Here is a 27,735-nt window from a genome sequence, read left to right on the forward strand (position 1 = left end):
CCAATTGATTCTCGGGTGAATGAACAACGATTTTGTGACAATTGGGTACTGTAACAATTATGTTTGGGAAGGTTTGGAATTTGCTGTAAAGTTGGCTTTCGATCGTGTGATTTGTGAAGGATACTTCACCTACGGGAAGAGTAATTATTGGTGATGTTAAATTGTAGCTAGCTCTTTACCTAGGTATCCAATTTGCGTTGCATATTAAGCAAGGCTGCAAGAGGCCAATAATGTGACACATCGCTTAGTTAGCTATGTTTCTTTGTATCCTAAAGTATGAGCAGAATAATTTGAGGGGTTGTCTGATATTATTTAGGATGTTTTTTTTAATGAATGATGATTGTAGTTAAGGTCAAGTTCCATCACTCTCCTCGTTTTTAGTTTTAATGTTCCATCGCAGGTTCATAAAAAAGAAAGAAGTATTTTTGCATGGTTTAGGGTTACGACCAAGCCGCTAATGTAGTCATTTTTTTCGTGAAGAGTCTAATCCAACCCGCAAGCGGCATTTCTATATTATTAATGTATTTCAAAATAAAAAAACTTATGATTATCTGTTGGTAATTAACATGATTAGTTAATGTGACTGGTATTTTTTTTCAAAAGAACTAGCTAATAGTATCACCATTGCAGTCCACTCTTTTGGAACTCAAAATTATTTATAGAGATATTTCAACTTTTTCTCTAATCACTATCAAGTGATTCACCAGCACCTCGATATATGACTATAATATTTCATGGCTAGAATATGACTCGTTTCTTTTATGTTGCCTCTTAGGCCGGCAGTAAAGAAATTGATTTGTCATAGCTCCACTTGTGATCGTAACAAAATAATCATATCATTAAAGTTAGTTGAAAATCAACCTATACATATCCATTCTCAAAAAAATCTTATTAGAAAATTAATCTGTGTATCCATTCAAGCAAATTAGTCCCCTTTTCTTGGCGGGGATCTCTCAAATTATGCATCTTCGTGTGAAATAATTTTAAAAGCCCATAAAGAGGAACATAGATGTAGGTCGATTCTAAGATTTTGTGTGCATATAAATTTGATTACAATACTTACATATATTTAATACAATCCTTTTATATATATATATATATATATATATATATATATATATATATATAGAAGTGCAATTCATTTTTGGTTCCAAATGAGGTTAGGACCAGACCTTTGTGGCCATGCCAAGATTCCACAACCAAAAGGTGCAAGCAAAACTTGTTTGCTAATGTTTCATAAAATGATTTTTGAAGAATTGTTTTGTAAATTCATAGGATTTTACATTTTTATAATTTGAGAATAGGTTTGGTACTTTTAATTTGAGAATGATTCTTTTTTTTTTTTTAAGAAAACTATGAAAATGTGTCTGATACTAATATAAAAGTGTCAAAAAATAATAAATTCATGTTTCCTAGTAGAGTAATACTAAGTAGATTAAATTTGCAAACTAAATGATGTGTCACCAATAAGAAATAAGCATGTTAATCAATATTTAAGTGATAATCCAATTATCAAGTTTCTTGTTAATTAGTTTACAAAATTTAGTCTACAAATTTGGTCTTCCTTGTGACAGCCCGTCCCGAATTATTTTTATCGATGGTGTGAAAAGATTAAATTGCCTTTGGACGTTAGTTGGTGTCGTGGGTGATATGTTTTGATTGTGGTCCAATTTATGTTAAGTCCTAATTGTTTGGACCCAATTGGAACTAAATTTGTCCTAGTTTGTGGTTGGTTGTTTTGTTGCCAACTAGGACCACACACACACCCAAATAACCCCGTTGACCTTTATCTCTCTTTCCTTCTCAGATTTCTTTCCATTTCCGTACAATTGTACGGGCAACTTCTCAAACCACTTGAGCATTCACGGATCAAGATTTTGGAAGCCATCTTCGTGTTCCTTTGGAGCTTAGGAACACATCTATACCATTTTTAGAACATGAATCCTTTGAAAACCCGAGAACCTAGGAATCCCAGATTTTGGGCACTGTTCATGCAGTCATGATCGTGGGATTTTCAGTGAGTTTTAAGGTTCTAGGAAGCTTTAGGACGTCTTCACGAAGCTCGGGAAGTAATTTTGAAGTGTTTTGGACGTCGGGAAGCTCGAGTTTGTCAAGTTGCAGAGGTTGCCGGAGTGTTCGAGGTTTCTCCGACGAGATCCCGTGGATTGCAAGGCTTGAAAGTGGTAAGAATGTGTTCTACTCGTTGTAAGCTTCATTTTGGTACAAATTTCATGAAATTTGGTTGAGAAATGGCAGAGATATCAAGCTTTGAAAATTTTTCAATTTCCGGTGACACAGACGGTGGCCGGCGGCGGAGTTCGGCGATCCACCAGAGAAGAAAGAAGAATATTCCGTCAACTTTAACGGAATATTCCTAACGGCAGTTAAGTTTCCGCCAAGGTTAGCCGCGCGTGGGGGCGAGTATGGTCGTGCCCTTGCCGGAGCGTAGTGGCGCGTGGGTGGTCCAAAAATTATTTTAAAAATATAAGGATGTTCATGGTGTTGATTAGATCACGTTGGTATATTCAAACACCCCATTTGAGCAATGTATGAGAAGTTATTAGCTAGTTTCGTTTATGTGCTTTAAATTAACGTTTATATAGTTGTTTCGCATATAGGTGAGACCTATCCTCAAGACGAGCGCAGTCAATCAAGGCTTGGGGAATACGACCCTTCCACATACCAGTGAGTGGGCTTTTGGTTTTCCGTATATACCTATATACTTGAGATTTTTCCTAGAAAATCGATTTAAATGAAATTATAATTGAAATGCCATGGACGCTCAGGTAAGTATCAGGTGAGTTGTAGATTGTTTATGTAAATTGGTTGATTATGTAAGATACGTTGAGAGCTCATAAACCTGCACCCCGGTGTTAGTGCTCCCGCCCGTGGTTAAGGCACAATCCTTCACGTGATGTTCACCTCCCGCACTATACGCTCACCTTGGATCCAAGTTAGGTGCACAGTCCTGTCGTATAGACCACTATAAGTGGTTCTGACTCGTAGGTGACCCGCGATTATTCACACAATCTTCACGTGATCATAGTAATTAAGTGTATTTATTTACACTTAGTTATGTCGTACAGACCACTTTAGGTGATTCCGACTCGTGTGCAGGTATATTTGTTGACATGTGGATTTAAGCCATACAGGTCACGTTAGGTGACTCCGGCTAGATGGATGAGCTCTAGATTCAGCTATACAGGTCACGTTAGGTAACTCCGACTGACATATCATTTACATTGATTTATATCACTTGGCTTACATATTTTTATGCTGAGATATTCGACATGGCATATTTGTGAATTCTGTTATTCTGAGCATGGTTGTGGTATAGATATATATATATATATATATATATATATATATATATATATATATATATTCTATTCTGGGAAATTATACAGGTTTTATGGCGAGGGGTTACTATCTTTGGTAATTGAAATGGTTTTGAAAAGCTTTGTTTTTGCCCACTCACACTTTTTGTTTTGCACCCCTCCAGGTTCTAGTTAAGAGTGCTTTGTGGTGGCTTGCGAGGAATCCACGGCATCTCTGACAGATTATCATCATTGTATGGTCACCTTGGGTGTTGTATAATTAGTATTTGTCCTGCTAGACTGCACTTAGGCTACTTGTGCTCTGGTTATGAATTCACACTTATTTCGTCTTGCACCTTATCTTATCTAGTGCTCTAGTTAGTTTGGTTTTTATTTATTCGCATTTCTTATATTTTTATTGCTTCCGCACTGTGCACATGGCTATGTTACCCTCAAGTGACGACCAACACGTCTTGATTTCGGTCAGGGTGTGTCATTCCTAACATTATCTTTGGTAGTAATGTTTGTGTAATCTAAACCACATAGTAATGAAACCCTTTTTGTCAAACCAAGGAGGGTGAAAAGACATTTTTATCTTCTATCACAACAAAAAAGTTAAGGACAAAAATGTAATTTCACAAAAGAATTTTGCTTTTTTTTTTAAGCCTCACATACAGGTGATTGTATCATGTCTAATTTTTTTTTTTTAAATAAAAAATAAACTTCTCTCCCTCTCTCCCTACTCCCATGTTCTCTCTTCACTCTCTTCTTCTCTCCTTTAATTTTAAAAACAAAAGTAAAGGATTTCGCACACTTTTTGTGTGTGGGCATGTACTATTATAAATTTAAGATAATGGCGGTGGTGGTTGAGGTGATGGTTGAAGTGGTGGTAGTACTACAATAGTGGTGACAAGATATATGTGGTGGCTAGAGTGGGGTAAGAGGCAATGGTAGAGAGAGTGGTGGTGACAACGACAATGACAACGGTGACAAGGGGTTGTTGTGTTAACAATAACAATGGTTGTGAGAGGGTGGTGGCAATGGCGATAGGGAGTTGTTATGTTAACAATGGTTGTGAGAGGATGGCTATGAAAATTGTTGTTAGGAGGTGGCGGGGATGGCCAAGGTGGTTGTGGCCATGGTGAGGGTGATGGTGGTGGACAATGTGTGAGGATGGTGGCAGAAATTTTTATTTTACAACATTTTTTAGTCAATGTTTTGAAATAAATATTGGCAACGTTTGCTTCATGAAATGCTGCATTTCTTTGGCTTTAATTGGTATTCCTCTTCAACTGTAAGTGAGAGATTTTAGGTTCCTCTTCTCTTATTACTATAGTTTAGTATTATTCCTCTTCACTTGTAAGCGAGAGATCTTAGGTTTCATTCTCGCCAAAGGCAAATTTGAACCACATTATTACTAACCTATTATGAGGTTAATCTCATCTACTTTTGCTTAGTATAGATAATATCGTTTGTTAAAAAAATTAGGACAAAACCAGTCTTTCATCAATTATAACACCTTTCTCGTGTACATAAAAAAAAATAAATAAATAAATAAAACAAAAAAAAACATCTTTCTTGCGTTACAAACGCTCTTTGTTGTTACAGCCGATCATGCCCTCGAAATCTAGTTCAACAAACCCCAAACTCCATCAATTTTGAATCCAAACCGAACTGAATATAACCGAATCAAACAGTAATTTCGGTTCAATTTTTTATTTTAGCAAAAAACTAAAATAATCCGAACCCACCCCTAGGTGGGAGAGTTTGGTGGCTATTGTGTGGGGTATCAATTGCAAGGACATCGTCAAAAAGACAACGTTAATATTGCAATGGAGGAGGAAGTGGAAGTCGAACCTCCACTCGCGGTCCTATTGGCTCCAAAACGCGGGAAAACAACCAAGACCAAGCGAAAAACCCAAGCAGCAACAACATCCACTGATCAGAACCCAGACCCAGAGCCGGAGCCAGTTCGAATCGACCCGGAGCCTGCTCGGATTGAGCCGGAGGGAGTTCGAATTGAGCCGGAGACAGTTCGAATCGGGGAAGAAGGCTCGAGGAATGGGCCTAGGGTTATGTTTCCATGTTCGACGACTCGGTGGAGAATCACTTCAGAGTTATGGACACCATTGCCAAGCTCTGCGGCGAGGCGGAGGAGGATGGCGGTGTCGAAGACGGGGAGATTCAACGCTTATCGTCCTCAGTTACCTTCCTAAGGTAATAAGAAATTAAATGCCTCTCTGTTGTTAGTGTTTTTGTTGCTTAGTTTTGCAAAGATACGTTTTTTCTTTTGTGTTCATTGTAAAGAAACGTTTTTGTTTGTTATGATGATTGCAAAGAAACGTTTCTGTTGAAGGGAATGGGCGGATTTTAAGTATGAACCTCGAGATGTTCGATTTGCTTGTGGAGTTGGAAGTCCTGAGGGGGTGGATGTCGTCGGCGGGATAAACTTACGGCAATTTTCTTCTGCAACAGTTCCTAAGGTCATATATTCGTCGAATTTATGGTCGGTTTGCCTCTAATAGTTTTGCAAAGAATAAGCTGTTGCAATGTCTCTCATTTTCATATGAGAAACAAAATTGGCATTTGATCTAATTTTGCAGTTTACATGTTAATGCAGGGCAAGGCACTTTCTGGTGGCGCACCATCTCCGGGGTTGAGGTACGTGAATTGGCATTAGCATTGAGGCACTTTGTGACGATTAAGTTGTTTTGTGCTTGTGTTTTTGCGTTTCCTTTGCTGCCCTTCTTTTCAAAGTTCTTGGAGATTGTTGCTTTCGTTGTTTTAATAAATTCAAATTTAAATTTGATGTTAGTCTTGTATATTGGATTTTCAGTGCCACCTAAACAAGGACTGATATATATCTCCAAATGTCCATTATACATTTTTGCAGCCAAGACTTTGTGATGTATGTTGGAGGGCCTGTTTGGGCGTTGGATTGGTGTCCTAGAGTTCATCAAAGTAGCGATAATCATCCAAAATGCGAGGTACATGGTCTTTTTGAGGCCCTTCCTTCTTTTTATTCTTGTCAAAGTCTGTTACTTTAAGGGTCTACAGCTTTCGCTACTTCTCATAGAAGGAAATGTGATGTGATAACTTTTGCTTTTTACGAAGTTATTTTTGTAATATTTGACTTTAACATTCTTGATCATTAGTGAATCGTGATAACTACTTGAACAGATGCCTTCAGAATATTAAGTGCCTTAAATAGTGAACTCTGAAATTTTAGTTTTGAGCAATGTAGGAAACTTCCCTTGACTAGTTTTCTCTCGAATGGATGAGAAGTCCCCTTTTAGGTGATTCTTAGTATGGTTTTCCATCTTGAGGCTTTCTTGGGTTCGGTTTCTTATGTTTACGTCATTAAATTCACTTTAGTTTATTATTCATGCTAGCAAGTTTGAGGCCAATGCCAAATATGTTAGCTTAAATCTTAAATACACATACATTTTGGAAGAGTTGGAACTTTGATGTTGGACCATAGTGATAATTCGTTTTCCTTATCATGAAAAGATACAAAAGCTTAGGACTAGAGTTAAAACGTTTATGCTACTCTTTGTGTTATTATCAGCAACATGTGTAAAATTAGTGAGGTTTATACAACTTAGAACTTTTACCATATTAAAGTAGTTCAAGTCTTCTATATTAGACAACGTTATCATCACCATACTTTGCAGTTTATTGCTGTAGCTGCTCATCCTCCTGGATCTTCTTATCACAAATTAGGCGAGCCACTGACCGGAAGAGGCGCCATTCAGATATGGTGTCTTTTAAATGTTGGTGTAAATAAGGAAGACATACATTCAATAGTAGAAAAGCCAAAGCAGGGGAGTAAGAACAGTGGAGCCAGACAAGAAAAATCAACCGAACCAAAGAAACCTTTAGGGAGGCCTAGAAAGAAGCCAATAGAAGAAAAATCAACTGAACCAAAGAGGCGTAGAGGAAGACCTAGAAAGAATCCAATTGAAGAATCTGCTGACAAAGAGGCCACAGAAGAAAAGTCAACTCGACCAAAGAGGCCTAGAGGAAGACCTAAAAAATATGCAACAGAAGATTATGTTGACAACTTGGATGAGAGCAATAATTACGTTGAGGTTCCTGCCATTGAATATCCAGAGGGATCACTAGAGTTGCCTTCTACGGATTGTGTTCCTGCAAATACTTATGTACATGCTGTACAAAAAGATCATGGTAAACAACGAAAGAGTTACAAACATGTGGCATCTGCACCTGATCCAACTCGGAAATCACATGTTTGGAGGAGAAAATTAAATAATATCGAAAGTGCAGGGAGTGATAACGGTGATACATATCCACCGTTGTTGAATCAAGATGGGGAGAAAGGATCATTTGGTTCAGATTATCATACACAGCGGAATTCAGGACAGGATCCTCATAACTGTTATGCATGTCCACCGTTGTTGGATCAAGATGGGGAGAAAGGACCACTTGTTTCAGATCTGCAGAATTCTGGACAGGATCCTCTTAATATTTATACAAGTCCACCGTTGTTGAATCAAGATGGGGAGAAAGGACTGCCTGTTTCAGATCATCACACACAACAGAATTCAGGACAGGATCCTCAAACAAGTAAAAATGTTCAAAATAATGGTTACTCTGCAGATGGGATGTTCCTCTTCCTCATGCAATTGAAGTTATTTATTCTTCTTCATGTGGTGAGGGCACTGATCCTCGATTTGTAAAATTAGCGCCAGTTTTCAGATGCTCAATGTTGAAGTGTGGTGGTGAAAAGAGGTACCCCAAAAGTATATTCCGCATTTTTGCCAATAGTTTGGAAATTTTCTTAGATTGCCATGTAATTGAGAGCATCATTTCCTAGTTTTTGACAACAATAAAATCATATCAGAACTTCCCCGGCTTATTTTGATTGCTGTGCAAGATTCCCATTCGCATGATATCATCAGTGGAGAATTATTTCATTTGCTGGATAATCTTGTAGAATATTCATGGTTTTCTCACTGCATTCAGATGTCTTTTTGACCATATTATGTGACATTTTATGATTCACTGGAAATTGGAAATCCATTGCTTTGTTTAACAGCATCCCTCTTACTGTGGAGTGGTCACCTTCACCACCTCATGATTACCTACTTGTTGGATGCCATGATGGAACGGTAATTTTCTTGCACCTCAGTCTTTAATGTTTCTTTAATAGATTTTCCTTGTAGACTTTTATCATGCTTTTGCATAGTTTCGAGTAAGATTTCATGTTAACTTGATGAAGGGTTTCCATTAGAAGGATAAGTAGTGTATTTTGTTCTTGAATTTGCTAGTTTCATCTGCTCCATCCCATTCTGCGTCCAGTTGGAAGGAGTCTGTTTCTTGAGTTATTGTTCTTTTTTTTCTTGATAGTAACTAAATAAGTTTTTTTGATATATTCAGGTTGCTTTATGGAAGTTTTCAGTAAGTAATGCATCCCAAGGTATGGCTAACAGAGAACCTAAAAATTGTAGATATGGTTTTACATTTCTGTTGGAGTTGACTTTTAACTATATTAGTAAGTAATCTAAGAATGTTAGCTTCAATTCTCCACTTGTTCAGCAGATAAAAGGCCTTTACTTTGCTTCAGAGCAGATACAAATCCAATTAGGGCACTTGCTTGGGCCCCTGCTGAAAGGTTAGCTATGTTGGAAATCAATTTTATTTACTTCTTTATGTAGTACTTTACAGTTGAAGTTCCGTGCGGGTATGGGTGTTGTAATGGTTGCCTTGAACGTCACTAAATTATGATATAGGGCATAGAGATTGCTATTTCAGGCTCTTTTTTATTTATTTTATCAATTTTATATTTATTCATTCAAATATGTGAAATGGAACTCTGTGAATTTCAGCAATTCAGAGGGTGCCAATCTTATAGCTACTGCTGGACATGGAGGCCTAAAATTTTGGGACCTGTGGTAAGTATAATGGCTTTTTTTTTCTTACGCTCATATGTAGTTTCTCCTCCTTTATAGTTAGTTAAATGATTGTGATTTTCAGCTTGGTAAAGGCTGCATCCGATGACCCTGTAACAGGAAGGGTTGTAACAAAACAACCAGGCCTGCATAATCTCAGTTGTTTGCCCTTTGCTATCTGGAGTGTTCATGCATCGCTATTAACAGGTCTTCCTTGTGCTTATCTATCTGGAGTTGTATTTCAGTTAATTACAAATGTGTGCATAATGCATATGGGGTATGCTATCCTCACACCCCTTTTACTTCTCACACACCCTCTTAATTTCCAGCCGTTGGGTGGAATGAATTGAAGAAGATCTAAGGACAAAAGTTAATAAGGGGTGTGTGAGAAGTAAAAAGGGGTGTGTGGGTATCATAACCATGTATTGATTATGTTAGAGTTGATCACAATGGTACATATCAGTATGGCCTAACGGGAAATGGCTCAACCGTCTGCAACCTGGTGCTAAGTTCAGTGCACTGAGAGATCCATACTCAAAATGAAAAGTGGCCTTATTTTTCTTTTTAAGGAAAAGAAAAAGAAAATTTATGTATAGTACCTGGATCTGGATCTCTGAGGTTCAATAGTCTCCTTGACTGCTGAATTTACATAAGCAGACTGTACATAAGATTAGATAGATACTATGAAATAGTATCAGCTCATTTCTTCTAATTTTCCTTGTTTGGACTTATTCCTCACGTGATTGAAACTGCATAAGCGTTGGCTACTGAATTCTTAAATTTTTTGGGAAAGTGTTGCTGTGTCTGAAATTCCTATTCTCCCTTGATGCTTAGCCTCCTGTCTGCCAAGAATTTTAAATCATTGTCATTGACCAAAATTTCACACAGCGAGCATGCTACTCATATCTGTGGCTGTGCCTTGCTATTTTTTTTATAAATAAACTTTGGGAGCGGGAAGAGTTGTCTGGATTGACCGTGACAGTGGTGGGATTTCCTGATTAATCTACTTTGTCATATACTTCTGTGTAACTTCTGATTCCAGCATTTTTTTTGTATCCTCTAATTGGAGAACTCCACTTTCAAATCTCAGGTATGGTTGCATATTGTGGTGCAGACGGAACTGTTCTCCGCTTCCAGGTGAGTTTTAACTTCTTCCATTGATATCACTTTATCAGACGTTCCTATCTTTCTTGTAGATACGCTTAACATCACTTTTCAGTTATGGAGGTAAAATCTTGAGTTACGGACACTGTATGACTGTGTCTAAATTTTTAGTAACATCAGACATGCAGCAACTGGTTACAGGAATTTGGGGCACATCGAGTACCTTTTCCTTCCCAAAGGAATGAGGGATCTACTTTGTTAAAGATTAGACGGTTTCTAGTTTCTTCACTGATAGATTTAGTTACATTTGGTTATTGAGAGGAGGAGGAGGAGGGTGGGTGGGTGGGAACGTTTTCGGGATATGCGTATCGAACTTGTCAGTTTAGATTACATGGTCGACATTTTTTTTTTTTTTTTTTTTTTTTTAACTTAATAGCGAGTATCATTAACAACGAACCAAGCAGGTTTTGTCTAGTCTTTTTTTGTTCTCATGAACTCGGTTTCTGCATGATGCTTGGACCCCTTTTTTGTTGCGAAGGCTGATGCTAGGATTTGGTAATTGATACAAATGAACTGCAAGTTGTTATATACTTAAATGTTTCGTTTTTGTTTTCATATAATCAGCTTACAACCAAATCTCTGGAGAAAGATCCTCGACGGAACAGAGCCCCACATTTTCTGTGTGTGTCATTGACAATGGAGGAATCTGATATAACCATCAATACTCCGGTATCAAATTCCCCTTTCCCACTGAAGGTAGTTCGCAACAATGCCGACAAAGTGAAAACTACTAATGATAAGACGGCAAAGGACAACACATCGGAAGATCAAAGTTTAGGTAAAGCTTTGTCATTTGCGTAACCCCCGACATTTTCTTTAATCACCCTATGTTCTTAGTTCCATCTTTTGGAATGTTCATCAAATTGTCTCTTTGTTGCAGCTCCTTGTTATGGTGATGATCCGGGTATTGAATCGGACACTGGGGGAAAATTGGCATCTCTCAAAAGCCAAAAAACGCAGAAATCCAAGTCCAGTACGAAAATGCTAGATGATGACTGGGCAATGGTATGCTTAGATGAAGAGCCGACTAATACGCAGGAAGAAGAAACTGGGGTGGCTTCTCTCGAAAGCAAAAAAGCAAAGAAATCAGAGGCAAGTAAGAAAAAGCCAGATGATGACCAAGTATCGGTATGCATGGATGAAGAGCCGACTAATCGAGAAGAAGAAACCGTGAAAGAGCCTGAAGTTTTCCCTGACAAAATAGTAGCAATGCATAGAGTGAGATGGAACACGAACAAGGGTAGTGAGAGATGGCTGTGTTATGGAGGGGCGGCCGGAATTGTTCGTTGTCAAGAGATTGTTTTGTCCGGCGTCGATAAGGCGTGGGCAGCAAAGAGATGAGAAGCCATGTTTCTTGTATATAGTTTTGTCTGTAAAAAGGAAAAGAGAGAACGAAATTAATTTATGAAACAGAGAAGTAATCAAATTTTGAGTTATTTAATGCCATTTCTTCGAATGCAACTTTTACCATTTACCACCGCAAGCGAGGGGCTGCGCCGTCGACGGAAGTCCCCCGCGCTCGCGTAAGCAACTTATGCTAGCAGATTTCTTTGGGAGCTCTTCAACATCGAAAAAAAAAGTATCATCAGGCTAAAAGTGAGTAGGTACAGGCACTTTTAATTAATTAGAGTTTCCGTTATGAGGAACTAGCTAGTCCTTTAGTTCTGTGCAGAATAACTACTAGTTAACATTCTAGTCATGCGTTAAGATAATACTAGCAATTGCACACGTGTTATGCACGTGCTTGTTAAAATTTTGAACATAAAACTTATAAAGCGAGAAAATATAAAATGATCGCTAAAGCTTTTTGGTAACGACCTTCAAACGATTTTTCGTTGCAGAAGAAGTTTCATAGCTTTAACGACTGTTTTTGGATAACTATTTTGTCAATAAAAGTTTATTTTATGTGGGAGAAAAACATGGAAGAGAAAATGGAGGCAACTGATTTGATTACCTGATTGTGAGGCTTTGAAAAGAAAAAAAATAAACTTATTGTTTTTAATTTACTATATTGCCCATAACTTTTATTTTGGTTATTTTTCTTTAGTTTTGTTCATTTCCGACAAGAAGTGGTAAATATCCTGAAGCTAGCTGTAAGATCATTTATATGCATTAGATGTTTGCAGCTAGCTAACCACCTTAACTACATACCCTCCCAAGATCCAAAATCCAAGCCACCAAACTCTCAGACTTATTTGGACTAAAACAGCGGTCCCTTATTCTTTGTTCAACACAGACAAACCAGCTCATTTCACTCTCACTCCCCTCACCATATTTTGCGCAGAGAGAGAGAGAGAGAGAGAGAGAGAGAGAATGCATTGAGAAGAAGATGCAATGTCAGTTATGAAGCTCTCTCCTCTTCCTCTATTTATAGCAAATTAATCAGTCCTTTCACTTGTGTGTTTGACAAAGAGAGACAAAACACACACACATGCGCACGCGCGCTGATTTAGCAAATTGAAATACAATGAGGATGTTACAAAATCTACTGGTGATTCTTGTATTCAGTACTTATTTAGTAGCCACGTTGGGTGAAGGAATACGTGAGAATGGCGACGATGGTAGGAAGGTACGTATGTTCCAGACGATAATATTTTCCATTCCTCTCGGCAGTTCATCATGATTTTGTGCAACAACGTTATCATGTTCAATTGTCAGAATGTAAATTAAGATAATATGATATTCAAATGTGACAATGTAACAAAGTGATTTGGTCAAATGTGACAATGTAACAAAGTGATTTGGATTTGTACTTTTAACAGCCTTACATTGTGTACATGGGAGAACTACCAGCACCCGAAATTTCCGTCATGAGCAGACACCATAACCTGCTCGCGCAAGCGATCGGAGAGTAATGACCAGCTTCTTCCAACCAATTTTTTTCAAATTTTTATATACGGAGCTATTCTTGAGGATCACCGAACATTTTCCCTTCAAATTTCAGTGTCAAAGTAGCCAGAGAATCAAGAATTCATAGTTATGGAAGGAGTTTCAATGGGTTCGTAGCAAGATTGTTGCCACATGAAGCACAGGCACTCTCAGGTTCTTCGAAATATAACTGAATAAATAAGTAAACAAATGATGCTACCCTAATTAGGTCTCGAATTATTATCCGAATCATTAGGCACTGCTATTTATAATTTTTATGATTTTCTGTGATTTGTAGATGATGATAGTGTTGTGTCAGTGTTCCCAAACACCGTGCGCAAACTTCATACAACAAGGTCATGGGATTACCTAGGGTTGCCGTTGAAATCAAAGAAAAGGAACTCTCAGATAGAAAGCAATACAATAGTGGGTGTGTTGGATTCAGGTTGGTATAATCTGCCATTCTTTTCTCTCTTTTCTTTTATTGATAGAACCGTCGTTTATGAGATTTGAACTCCATACTAGACATCATTGAACTAAATGATCATCAATTCATCGGTGTGTTCTGTTATTCCGATTGAAAGACAATAGCAAAAGAAACAAAGTTGAAAAATTGTGAAACAAAATATTTGTAACCTTTTCAAATTCTGTGTGTATTAGGAATTTACATGCAGGCTCCCAGTTTCAACGATAAAGGCTACGGACCACCCCCAGCTAAATGGAAAGGCAAATGTATGAAGGGTGCAAACTTCACAGGCTGCAACAAGTATGTCTCTCCCTCCCTCCCTCTCACTCACTCTAAATCATTAGTTTAAAGACACAGGCCAACTACATACTACTAACTACACCGATGTTTTCTAAATTCTATTAACTTGCATTTTATTACCTGCACAGCACGACATGTCTGAAGGTTTTATCACGAAAGTCCTGTGTAGTTAGAAGTGCAGTCATTAAATAGAGCTATTTAGTTTTGTTAATTTTCCGAGGTGAGATTCTTGTATTCTTCAACATACCGGTCTCGTGAAAACCTTATTTATATGCTTTTTTTTTCTTGAGCAGCAAGGTGATTGGTGCCAAATATTTTAAACTGAACATTGCCCGTACTTGGGGCATTCAAAGTCCAGTCGATGATGATGGCCACGGCACTCACACTGCCTCCACCATTGCTGGTGCAGCCGTCAAAGGTGCCAGCTTATACGGCGTTGCCAAGGGGACTGCACGCGGGGGTGTGCCATTGTCACGCATCGCCGTTTACAAAGTGTGCTGGAGCACTCTTGGCTGCAGTGACATGGATATTTTGGCCGCGTTTGATGAGGCCATTGCCGACGGTGTGGACTTAATATCGATCTCAATTGGTGGTCACTCGCGGAGGTTTTTGGACGATCCCATTGCCATCGGATCATTTCATGCCATGAAAAGAGGGATTTTTGTGTCGTGCTCAGCTGGGAATGATGGGCTTCCGGCCAGTGTGCAGAATGTAGCACCATGGATTATGACAGTGGCTGCTAATACCCTTGATAGGCAGTTACAGACTGTAGTTAAACTTGGCAATGGCCAGAGGATTTCTGTAAGTCTCCCTCCCTCTCTCACTAGGACAATCTGATAATACTCACTGATACTAATTGCACATAAACGCGGTTTTACTCACCCAATCCAGTGCAACTAACGTCAATGGCTATAGTCATATTTTTTGTAGTGTCTATCTCACGCCCAAACACATAAGAGTACAAAATTATCATGCAGTTTGATGATCAGTTAACTGATTATTCAATCAATTGTAGGGAAATGCTCTCAATACCTATTCGCCGAAGAAACTGATGTATCCTCTTATAAGTGGAGCCCTTGCATATAACACGAGTAATGAATTCGGGGGAAATGCAAGGTATGAGTTTTAGCACAGTCTATTGTTTTCACATAATTGTCACTTGTAACACGTTCGATTATTACACAGTACGATTAGTTACATGTTGTGAGAAGGCAAACATATATGTGCTCATAAGAAATATCCTTCAACTATCTTGTAAATTCGCCTTGATAATTTTGTTGGAACTCAATGCAATTTCAAGAATATAAACCCATCAAATGATTTGAAAAATGATAATGGCAGTGCTTGTGATTCCTGGACTCTAAACGCTAACCTGGTGAAGGGGAGGATTGTGTACTGCCAAGGGTTTGGTTATCAGGATTACACTATTCAACGGTTAAAGGGTGCTGGAACCCTAATTTCACGTGATGAACTTAATGATTATGCATATAGCCCTATAATCCCTGGTACCGATATCCTTGTCCAAGATGGGATCAAGATCGACAAGTACATCAACTCTACCAAGTATGGTTGTGTATAGCTCATTTCAATCTCATATTTCACGGCTGATAAATCTTTTTCAAAAGGAAATGATTTCCGCATACCACTTTTTTCTTTGTGCACAACCCTGTCTTTTTCTGGACAAGACGAAAAGGAGTGGGCAGAAATCAGTTTCCTTCTCAAGTATGAAAAAACCTAATAATCTTTGTGGTTTGGAATGAACTAACTCCAGAAACCCTACGGCAGTCATATACAAGACCAGAACTCCTAGTACGACCGCCCCCATCGTCGCTTCTTTCTCGTCAAGAGGACCTCAACAGATAACCCTCAACATCCTCAAGGCATTTCTCTCTCTCTCTCTCTCTCTCTCTCTCTCTCTCTCTACATAGTTAGTTATACTCAGGTACTATTTTCATGTACAGCCTGATATTTCTGCACCAGGGGTAAACATATTGGCTGCATATTCAAGGATACCATCCATAACTGGTTACCCAGAAGATCTGCGCCACAATGTGTTCAATGTGTTATCAGGTACGTCCATGTCTTGCCCTCATGTAGCAGCAGCAGCAGCCTATGTCAAGTCTTTCCACCCGGACTGGTCACCTGCTGCCATCAAGTCCGCTCTCATGACAACTGGTTAGCCTTCCCAAACCGCACAATCAAAAACAATATAATAAAGTCCATCAAAGAAATGCACTAACCAATCTTTTCACTTCACTTGGCTCAGCCACACCAATGAAAAACGAAACAGCAGATACCCAGCTAGCCACAGGAGCAGGACAAGTAAACCCGACAAAGGCGGTGCATCCTGGTCTTATCTACGACATAACCCTAGATGACTACTTTAGTTTCTTGTGCAAGGAAGGTTTCAACGACAGAGACATTGGAAAACTTGTTGGGGATAAAAAGAATTACAATTGCTCAAACTTTAAACCTCCACGAGGCACAGACGGCCTCAACTATCCTTCTATGCATCTTCAGCTTCTCCCGAATGACAACTCTAGCGTTTCAGCAGTCTTCTACAGAAGAGTTACGCATGTAGGGTTCGGTAATTCAGTATACAAGGCAAAGGTGACGAATTCGAATGGTCTGAGGGTGAAAGTCATACCGAATACCTTGACCTTCACTAAGTTGCATCAGAGAAGGTCTTTTAAGGTTGTGGTGACCGGTCGCCCGACGATGACCGAAACAGTTATGCATGCTATACTTCAGTGGGGTGATTCTAAACACAACGTTAAGAGCCATATCGTAGTCTACAAGCATCTCAGTTAGCTCCAGTATTTGGTAGCCCTTTTTTTTTTTTTCCTATTAGTTTTCATTTGTGCTTGTAAATAAACATTTGTTCATCACTAAGTTTCTTTCGTATCGAATTCATTTCAGAGACATACTTCCATATGTACGCTGTCTAACACCACAACAATATATATATATATATATATATAAACAGCCCATAGATAAAATTCATACGAATTGGATCAAGTTACAAAACAAAGATAAGAGATGTGCTCCAGGCCCAAAATAAAAATGGCTTTACATGCAGATAATAATTATCTCATAAGTAGGAAAGAAAATGTGTATTTTCAATCCACAAGAAAAAAAAGGGGGCGTGCAAAATATGAATTCTCATTTGTTTCTGCAACAAAAGAAGGCGGGGACTTTGTAGCTAAGATCATCCAGGAAGGTCTACCTCAAGGTATAAAATATGTTTTGTTAAGTTGTTCATTTGTTTTCTGTGATGTTGTTTTCATGTGTTGCAGACAAAGGTGTTTGTCTTTTTATTTCTGAAGTCGTTCAAACTTCGAAGCTACTAGCCTACTGCCACAAAGAAAATACAGCAATTCACGCCTCTTTCGAGAGAACGCAACTAATTCGCATACAAGGATGAAAATGGAGCTTGCCAACAAACAACCGGAAACGGTTTCTACGCACAAGAAGCTTCTCAAGTGGCAGCCTACTCCTCTGATCATGACGGTCAAGCAATCCTAGCAGCTTTTTAAGTTGGAAGACCAGAAAAGAAGTCTAAATTCCCAAGAAATTCCTGTGGCAGAACAGAGTTCGGTGCATGACGAGTCTACCAATCGAAGAGAACCCCCAAGTTGTTCATTTCTGCTAGCTCGAGAATTTTCCAGCATGGCATGTTTGCGAGACATAGTCATGCGGGAAACGGAGACTTCTGCACGATGGTTCCGGATTTGCACGTCAAAGAAATTTACCGGCATGACATGTTTGCTTGCAGACACGGCGATGCCAGGAATTGGCACAATGATGTCCGCACGTGAACACTTCGAAGCAACAACACTCTTCACCTATGCATTTTAAAGTAGGAAAGGATGGATTTAATCTCCAAAATCTATATAGCCTCATCTTTTTATTGTAATGCATATGCCTAAACTCAATCGAGATTACACTAGACACCTGAAATCATCATTTTCTTTCTTTTTCCATTGTTTCGCTATCAAATGCCAAAAGATCAAAACAATATAATTTAATAAGGACTTTTTCCTGTACTCGCATCATAAACATACGAAACATCTTGCGGAAGAGTATTTATCTGTACTTTTCTGCGGAATCAGGTTGCCTACACCAATTCAAGGTACCGCAAAAACTGCGGGACTGGTTTGCCAAGCCCGCCATTCATCTTCTCAGTATGGTTTCCAATGATTTGGCTTGAAAAGTAAGCCATCTCGGGCTACATTATCTGGTTCTCAACGATTTTATAACAAAAAAACTACCCATACATATTGAAGGGCCAGAACAAAGATTTCCAGTTTTTCGTCTACACCCCGAAACAACATATAAAATACAAGCAAACGCCTTGAAGATGTACCTACGTTGCAGGCCACATCTTTTATGTCAACGACTCAGTAACCTTCTATAATTAAAGGTTATAATTAAGGTTAGGTGACGTGCTCTGGACTCAAATCTCAAAGGAGTCCCCCTAAAGTAAAAGGACCTGCATGAAAACTATGAGAGAATTTATAGTCAACATGCATCCAAGCTCAGCACTGTGTCCGACACTGCCGGCCATGAAGGCTCTTTAGCTTCGTGAGATTTTTCCTCCTCTTTCTCGCCTCAGCTGCTGCATTTGCATCTGCGAGTTTCCTAGTAGGGTAGATGATTGGTTCACTATTCTTGTCTGGCAAGGCAGAGAACTCGTGATAAGAGTTCAGAGTTGTTACAGTGTAATCTGATTCAAATCCGTTCTCATTCTTGATACAAGATGCAACTCCGGAATGGTTGAGTGATGCCGCAGAAGGGAATATTTCCTTGCAACCATTTTCCATCGGGTGAGGTCCTGTGTGCTGATCACCTCCATCCAGAGGAAACTGAGCAGGGGTCTCGTTAAGATCACGTGACAGTCTGCCTTCAATTGAAGGGGAATCTTCTGTTTTTAATCTAACAGGGAAAGAGGACTGGTGGTTGTCCAACTGCGCAACGGTTCTTGAAGATGAACTAGCACTGAACTGGTTATTAAAAGAAGTCTCTTCTTGCTTACTGTTCAAACACAAGGAAGACGGGGGTTGGAGTCCATTCCCATTATCAAAGTGAGGGATGAACCAAGGACACGGAAACACATATAAAGGAGCTCTCGCTCCATTGATGTTTGAGGGGTTGTCTTGTTCAAGAGAAGAGTCAGCTGCACCATTAGCCGGCAATGAGATGTTTGACGGAATGGCTATTGGATTTTGTGGTATGTGCTGCACCTGAGTAGAGTTTGAAGACTGGATGATAGAAGGCCAGAAAAGTGGTGCAAATGGGGGACGGTTAAACAAGAAGAACGGGGAATTTGTAGATGAAGACGGAGGTATCTGCATCTGCACATAGGCTGACATATTTTCACCTGGTGTTTTATCATCCTCTGCCCTTGTCACCTTAGTCATCTGCAAAATGAGAGAGCATGTCAAACATGCGATACCTTATTAAGATAAGACAGCTCTTCAAAGTGTCAGGCATATCTTTACCTGAACTTTCAAGTGCTTATTTGTTTTCTCCAAAGACTGGAACTCCTTTACCGCTAGCTCCTTTTTCTTTGGATTCAAAGATGTGAATAACGTTAGTACTATGGTTAGATAAGTTCTAGACTCGAAAATACAAACCAAAGGTTATAAATATAAGAATGAGAGAATGAACATACAGATAGATAGATAGACCGATGGTTATAAATACGTGTGTGTGTGTGTGTGTGTGAGAGAGAGAGAGAGAGAGAGAGAGAGAGAGAGAGAGAGAGAGAGATGGAGAGGGAGAGGGAGAGGGAGAGGGAGAAGGAAGCAAATCAAGTTTATAAAATTTCATTTGGGACTAATGCCTACCCTTTTCAGATTTTCATTCTCCAATGCCAGATCGGCAGCTTTTCTGGTTAACTCCTCACATAGAGCCTGAAGAACAAGCAAAGATGAATGATTTACTAAAGTATAAATGTATGATATCCAACAAAGCAATCTGCAATGGACACATACCATGCAATTTGAGAATAAGAAACACAACCGGTCAACATCTATTTTTTCAGAAGAGAGAAAAAAAAAAAAAAAGAGAAGGCTAACAAAAACCAATGCACCGTGTCACGCATTTAATTTACTACTGCAATGGCATATTTATACTGTCATACTATGGTTAGAAACTTCAAATAGCCATTAATTGAACAGCAACTACAATCCAAAATTTTTAAACGCATTCATGTCATTAGTTATTCCCGAGACTAGAAAATGCAAGGAGGCCCTCGGGTGATAAATGATTAGTTCAGAAAGGAGAGATAAAAAACAACCACTTCAGGATCCCAAAGAACAAATTAATTATATATCCTTAAGCTCAAGAAACAGACAACAGACTATCTCTCGATCTTAGGACAGGACTAGATCCATCAGAGGCTCTTGACTAGACACCTCATGGTTCTGTAGGGTAAAAGTATTCTCTGTAACTAGTCCTGTCGTCTGCCTAAACCCCAACCAATACAAAGCTCAGTTCCCTTTATTATTTTATACCACACAAACCTGATTTGTCGAACAAAAAAGAACTAGAAGAAAGACATATTCAACTAGTAGAGTGAAGCAGCCTACTTGACGTCGACGAATTGTTTGTCTAGCTGACTCACGATTTGCCAATACTCTGCGTATTCTCCGCTCTTCCTTTTCCTCCTAAACAGCGAAAATATTGATTAACTAATTAGACAAATGTAATCACAAAACACCACTGTAGAGGGAAGAAGTTTAAAAGTTGTCAGTACCTCAGTTAAATTCCGCCTTGACTTGCTGCAACTAAATGAAGGGTAACTTGTAGTGCATATAGGACTTGGCTTATTTAATTCTGGATCATGCTCAGCCCTCACAACCTTTTCACTCAGAACTTGCTCAGTCTTCACCAGTTCTGTAACGACATTTGTGCATACCGTTTCACATTGCCGCAAACCTGTCACCGCTTGATCCTGATATAGACAAAAATATTTCTCAAATCCAGGAGAAAATATTGCGATTTGGTGACTGAGTCCCACACACTTGGGAGTTGGGAGACTGGGTAGCATAAGTGTTAGTGATTGTGAAGTGTTATGTGCAAATTTGAAAAACAATTCAAGCTAAACTGGCCATGGACTCGGTCCCAATACAATGTACTTCGTTTGTCTCCAATCCTAACAAAAACAACATTAAATTCCGGCCATATGTGAACTAATTATGCATCCAAATTGTTGGCAAAACTCGTATTTGAATCAAGCCTTCAAAGGGCAGAAGATAAAGTAAATTTGACGCATACACAAATCGGAATCCTTCCCCGAAAAAGGGTTATCTTATTTTGCAAACATCTTTACTATTTTTATACAAAGAATCAAACTTTAATCCCCAAACGGATAAGTTGCCATTCTTCCCTAAAAGTCCATCATTTCCTAAAACACTCAAGTCAGCACGATCTTTGAATTTTTCCAATACAAGTAAGAATACTAATTTCACCCAATACAAAAAACAACCATTTCCTTTTTCTTTCAAGTTTCAACGCCTACTTTTTCAAAACAATAAATCAAAATAAATGATAATTTCAAAAAAAAAAAAAAAAAAGAATATAAGCAACAAAGACAACGAACCTGAGGAAGATCCGGACATGTGGGAGCCGGGTCAGGCGGGTTCAAACCCGACTGACTCGGCGGAGACCCACTCTTGACTCGCTTCCCAGCTCGCTTCCTTTTCAGCCCCCAATTCCCAGCGGATTCGGCGCCACTACTCTCGCGCATCGCCAAATGCGCCAAATCCGCGAGCGCCTCCGCCGCCTCGAGCTCCTCTTTCACCATCGGATCCACACCGCCGCCGCTTCCACCAAATCTCTCGACCGCACCGTTCGTCGACGACGAATAAGAACCGGAGTCGGGCGACGACGAAGACCCCGCCGCCGTGGACCCCGTCGAGCTCGAGAACGACCGCCCCTGAGAAGAAACCATGGCTTCCCTCTCTCATAAAACACGAAAACACAACCGCACGCAGATGAAGTGTTTGCGTATTTGCGCGACTGAGAGTTCGTACTTGTTTCTTCAGCATACGGTGAGCTACTGAAGCGACAGAGTTAGAGAGAGAGGAGAGAGGAGAGAGAGCGACACAGGGTTACTGGTTCGAAGGCAAAAGACCCGCAGGGTTAGCGACAGAGTGCCACTTGTCGAGCCACCTCAGGCCACGACGTCTTCGCAAAATCGAGCTCCATATATCTCTTCGCGCCACGTTAGCCGAACGCGCAAACGGGGCCTCGCACGTGGGGGGCGTGGGAGGCACCACACACGTGGCCGGGCCTTTAATGTACACGTGGACTTTTGCCTACTCTGCGCTTTTTCGATGCCGTTAATTCGAGTGGCTGGCTGGATACGTGGCGGTGGATATTTTTCGTTACCGCGCGGTGAAAAGCGTTGGTTTTTACTTTTTATCTTGAGTCGACACCTGAAGTGGTAAGTAAAAAAGGTTGCAGTTGTCACCGTGTTGGGTCCCAGTGCTTGGCTGTTGGTTTGCTGGGTCTCCTTGGTCCTTTGGTTTTGAGTCGACCGCCTATGTCTATGTCTACTGTCTAGGTTACTTTTCGTTAAATATTTAATACTCGTTTGATAATTATTTCATCAGTAGATATACAAATTGTGGAGAATAATTGAGATATAAGAAATGGTGGTGGGAGGAATGCAAATGTAATACCCCGTATTTAAAAAAAAAATGATTATATATGCGTGTTTGTATATGCGAAGTTATTTTATGTAATAATTTTATTAGGTTTCTTTTTATACATTATGTGTACAAGAACTTATACTTTTGATATGTATATTAGTGTGAACGTAAGTTCATTTTTGCTACAGGGTTATTTCAAAAACTAACTAATATTATTTCATGTTCATATGTAATTAGATATATTTTTAGTTTGAATTGGAAAAGGAAATTATGATAAGTTTGGCTTGATTTTTCTCACAAACGCTAAGTGAAGTTTTGGCAACCATTAGATAATAAAGAGGAGTTAGTCAATACTCTAGATAGGTTGAGGTGAGATTCTATATCTTATAGAGTATGGATGTGGCCTTTGGGTATTTGTCCACTTTGCATGATAATATTTGTTTATGACTAACTTAACACATGTTGCTTTGTCATATGAACACATCCTATTATCAATGATTAACTTCACATTTGGTGTGTTTCTATTAGAACACATAACATGGCTAATGATTAGCTTAACATTTGTTTTCTTTTTATTGGACCACATATCATGGTTAATGATTAGTGATGATTCATCCCCCAAATTTGGAGAGGTGGGATTCTATATCCTTTAGAGTTTGGACGTGAGGAACATCTTGCATGATATTCATTAGTTCATGATTAACTTAACACTGGTTGTTTTTCTATTGGACGACATTTCATTCTTAATGATTAGGACAACAATTGTTGCTTTGTTATTGGAACACATTTTATGTCTAATGATTGGCACAACACTTGGTTTCTTTCTATTGGCACACTTGTGGAGGTTTTTGAAGAGGAAGATGTCATGCAATCTTTATAAGGAAAGAGCAAGAACCAACGGAGGACATGGAGAGGAGAGAGGAAGAAGAAGAAAAAGAAAAATAATAACTCCAACAAAAAGCCATCCTCCCTTTCATATTACCTCTTTATCTTTCTTTTACATATTGTTAAGGCTTTAAGCCATCTTTCATTGTATTTGTAAGTTTCTCATATATATAGTGAAATACAATGAAAGTGAAGTGGATGTTATCGATTTGGCTAACCACTTAAATCTTGTATTGTTTATGCATTTACATTTGGAGATCATTGCCATGAAAAACATTTCCACCAAACCATCAAAAATCTCCATTTATTTCCCTTGAGAATGATGTACAAAAAGTGTGAGGCAAATCCCAGAAAAATACATGAGACCTTACTCAACAAATCTCTCCACCTCAATCACTGTCATTTTCATCCATCAAAAGAAAGATATTCAAAAACTAGAAATTCGTCCCGCCTATTTAACAGACCAAAACACCAACATCCATAGATTAAATCATAGTACTTTCTTCATGAGAGTTGTTTGTCTGTCTCTCTACCATGATATATCCAAATTTCAGGAAAATCCGACTGTGCGATCGTCCAATATGTTTGAAATACCAACTCAGTCTCTAATCCCGCAGAAAACTGGACAGCCATGTTATGAATACCAAAACCCCATTTTTCGTAGCTCCGATCGAAACACTTCGTTCACAAAAGTTGTTCCTTATCATCTCCTCTATAACATATCTAAAAAGCACGACAATCCAATCTATGTGCTGACTTGTACCCCAGTTCGAACAACTGATGTTCGGTTGAGCTAGCCTTCTTTGCCAACCTCTTTGCATGGTCAACATCTCTTAGTTTCTTTCGCTCACTTTCATGGAAGTTTTTCAGCAATCCGACTCCTATTACATATGTAGAATTTCAGCTATATTAAAAAAGAGGAAGGGAAAGTGGTGAAGGAAGAAAAAAAACAAGAGGGAGGAAATGAAATTGAAACAATAAAAAAATGAGGAAATTGTAATGTATTATTTATCATTTATGTTGATTATTACTTTGTTGTTAATATTATGATTATATTTTTATTGTTACTAATTAATTTGATTTATGTTAAAGCTTACATGGTTGTTAAAGAAAATATGATTATTGATATCTATGTGAACATGACACATACATATGCATTGCAAAGGAAGAAAGAGAGTTCAGTTGTGTTGAGTTGTGTAAAGTGTTTGAGTTGAGAGAATATTCAGGGGCTGAAGTTTGCCTTGAATATAAAATAATGAACCTTGTATACGTCAGGCATCGAGGGAAGGGCTTGAGTATACAACTGGTTGGTTATAAATTAATGAAATCTTGTATATGTCAGGCGTTGGGGAAATGGCTTGAATATACAGGGAAAGTGCTTGTATAATAGAGTCGAACTGAGAATTTAATTAAAAAAATTGGGTTTAAGGGATGAACGGGAGTTAACTCATATTATAAGGTATTCGGAGCCAAATGGTATAAGCATGGTATGGGACGTGCACGCTTCAATGCCTTAGGTATGTGTTAGCGGGATTAGAAGGGAGTGAGTACATTCATCCACCTCATTTGCATATATTTCATGCATTTGAAAGAATTGTTACAATTTAATTATTATTTTGTTGGTAGTTTTTGTTGTAATTTGTGCACTATAATTATTCTGCTGTGTATTCAATAAGTTTTATGTAGTAAACTCAAGCGTTAGTATGTAAAAGTTGTTAACTAGTGTTATAAGATGTATTGTGTAATCAACTCCAAATAATTTAATTATAATTTTTCCACCATATCTTGGTTGTAGAATTTATTTCTACAGCTAAGGTATGCCTCACACCCTATCTCGTGATTAGTCTTTATTCGAGGGTCAGGGCGTGACAACAACAATAACAATCAAGTCTTATTTTAATGAGGTCGGCAGTATAAATACTAGAACGGCACTTTGCTTGGTTTTGCACCAAGTCTTTCGTTAACTCCATATTCTCCATATTTTTTTTTACATTCTCTTTCTAAGCCTTTTTAGGTCTTCCTTCCCTTTTTGACCTTAGTCTCCGTCTTATAGTCGCAAGCATATGTAGGTCTTCAGTTCACGTGTCCAAACTACCCAAATTGATTTTTTCTCATCTCATCTTCAATTACAACCACTCTTATTTGACCTCAAATATTCTTAATTATATCATTTATGGTGTGTCCCCACATCCAATGAAACATTCTCATCTTTGTGACACTCATTTTTCGCACATATTGCTTGTTGATCATCCAACAGTCCAGCAATTGTCCTATTGGCGGTCCGATCGCTCATTCTTCCAGGAATACCTTCCTACAAATATTGTCCTCTAGCTTATGAAAAATAGCGGTGGAAGGGATGAGGAAAAATAAATGAGACAGAATATATAAGAGAATTACACTGAGTTCTTCAACCTACGCGAAAGCATTCGAATTAGTGCGTAAAATTGAAGCATACAATTCTAGCCAACTTACTAAACTAAAGTCTTCAACTTAAAATAATTTTGGTTTTTAGTTTTAACCTTGTCTACATTTCATTACATATTTCTTCTATTTCTTTCCCACAATCTTCCACCACTCTTTTATATCATCAGTTCTACGATGTATTAACCTCTCTATTTCTAACACAAAAATAAAACTTATAAATATAACAAGATGTTAGTTTTTCACGATTGATGAGATTACACCATAAATTAAAGTAGTTTTAAAACAACATTTTTACTTTACAATCTGATATTTTTTAAATAAATATAGGAGGTATCCAACTATACATTGATGGTAGTTTAATTTTTTTTCTTATAAAACCCAATACTAGACACGCATCAAACAATATATCAAAGTAGAGTTGGTCGCCTCAAAAAATGCATTTATGAAAACTTGAATTCGAATTGAGGGTTCTAAAGATTTGGTTGGTTTTAAGTAGACGAATCACGTGGGTCACAACTTATAACCAATTATAACATAATAAATGGGTAGTACCAATGCATCCCCCTAAGTCTGAAAACAGATCGTGTTTGTCGTTTTCGTGTCATACTAATTATCTTAACAAGTCGTGTTATGTCAAATCCGTTATTTTAACGGTTCTTAATAGATGACTCAATAATTATCCAATTCACTAACGGATCCTGTTGTTTCGAGTTAACAAATCATGCAAGAAATTGTTATCCATAATATCTAGACCTGGCAAACAATATCATATTTGGTTCTTAACGCATGACTAAATAACGACTCTATTGTTAACGGGTGCCGATAACGACTTGACTCGTTAACAAGTTGACCTAAAAACAATAATTTCGGATCGTTTTGTATTGAGTTAACAAGTAGTCCAAAAAATTATCAGCTAATCGCTCTCCCATAATGTTGTGTAGTATTTGGGCTTGGGCTATCTTTTATTGGTCCTCTCGAAAATTAGATCTCTCCTATTTCACATGCTTTCCGACACAACAAAATCACACAACTTGTGTATGTAATCTAAACTGTGTACAACCTTGAACAACATATTTGTGGCGATACAATTGCCCACCAAATCTAGGACGATGGCGCAAGTGTACCTCATTTATCTTCATTGGTTTTATCTGATAGAATTCAACTTGTTCACGAGCTCTAAACATCTCGAAAATCAACTTCTTTTTTATTTATTTTTAAATAGGAATAATTGGTGGCAAGCCACGATTTTAAATGAGGACAATTGGTGGTAAATCACGGTTATTCATTCCTTCCGAGGGGACATTTCAACATCTCACAGCAAGTTTCGAACCCGAGACCTCTAATTTTTAGTTTGAATAAAGCCTCGCAATCCGTCATTTACCATTGGACCATCAACTAATGGTTTTTACTATCTTGACTTGAATTTATCCAAAATCGCTTCCCAAAGTAAGGAATTAATATATGATTTTCTTTTTTGCTATCTCGAATCTCCATCTTTAAAATTAGGTTTGATTTTGTTTTACTGAATCTAAAATTGTGATTATCATGGGATTACCAGGACTCGAGGCACAAATCAAAAACTTTGTACGGTCCATGCTTCATGAGGTAATTAACTCTTTATTCTGGTTTCTTTGGTTAAATAATTATGCACATATTAAGTCTTTTTTTTTTTTTTTTTTTTTTCATTTTAGATACGAGAAGAGGGTATTTGAATACAGAACCTAAGGTGCAAGGGTCGA

At 38.3% G+C, this 27,735-nt stretch overlaps 2 protein-coding genes and 1 pseudogene across 2 annotated transcripts; 2 read left to right on the plus strand and 1 right to left on the minus strand.

The window, feature by feature from the left end:
* Positions 1 to 5,149: 5,149 nt before the first annotated feature.
* Positions 5,150 to 11,839, plus strand: LOC137744586 (uncharacterized; annotated as a pseudogene).
* A 1,021-nt stretch (positions 11,840 to 12,860) lies between these two features.
* LOC137744587 (subtilisin-like protease SBT4.15) lies at positions 12,861 to 16,838 on the plus strand. The gene is made up of 11 exons (XM_068484364.1): positions 12,861 to 12,962; positions 13,156 to 13,244; positions 13,338 to 13,435; positions 13,560 to 13,706; positions 13,922 to 14,027; positions 14,321 to 14,828; positions 15,043 to 15,143; positions 15,369 to 15,590; positions 15,799 to 15,907; positions 15,989 to 16,202; positions 16,294 to 16,838. Exons 1-11 carry the CDS (start codon positions 12,861 to 12,863, stop codon positions 16,836 to 16,838), a joined length of 2,241 nt encoding a protein of 746 aa, XP_068340465.1.
* Positions 16,839 to 18,019: 1,181 nt separating this feature from the next.
* On the minus strand, positions 18,020 to 22,715 carry LOC137745714 (uncharacterized). Its single transcript, XM_068485714.1, has 6 exons — positions 21,634 to 22,715; positions 20,788 to 20,985; positions 20,621 to 20,698; positions 19,877 to 19,942; positions 19,529 to 19,594; positions 18,020 to 19,447 (listed from the first exon to the last, which is right to left on the minus strand). The coding sequence occupies exons 1-6, from the start codon at positions 21,982 to 21,984 to the stop codon at positions 18,566 to 18,568; spliced, it is 1,641 nt and encodes a 546-aa protein (XP_068341815.1). The 5' UTR covers positions 21,985 to 22,715; the 3' UTR covers positions 18,020 to 18,565.
* Between the last annotated feature and the right edge of the window lie 5,020 nt (positions 22,716 to 27,735).

The sequence above is a fragment of the Pyrus communis genome, chromosome 9 (assembly GCF_963583255.1).
Source record: "Pyrus communis chromosome 9, drPyrComm1.1, whole genome shotgun sequence".
In the NCBI taxonomy this organism is placed as follows: Eukaryota; Viridiplantae; Streptophyta; class Magnoliopsida; order Rosales; family Rosaceae; genus Pyrus; species Pyrus communis.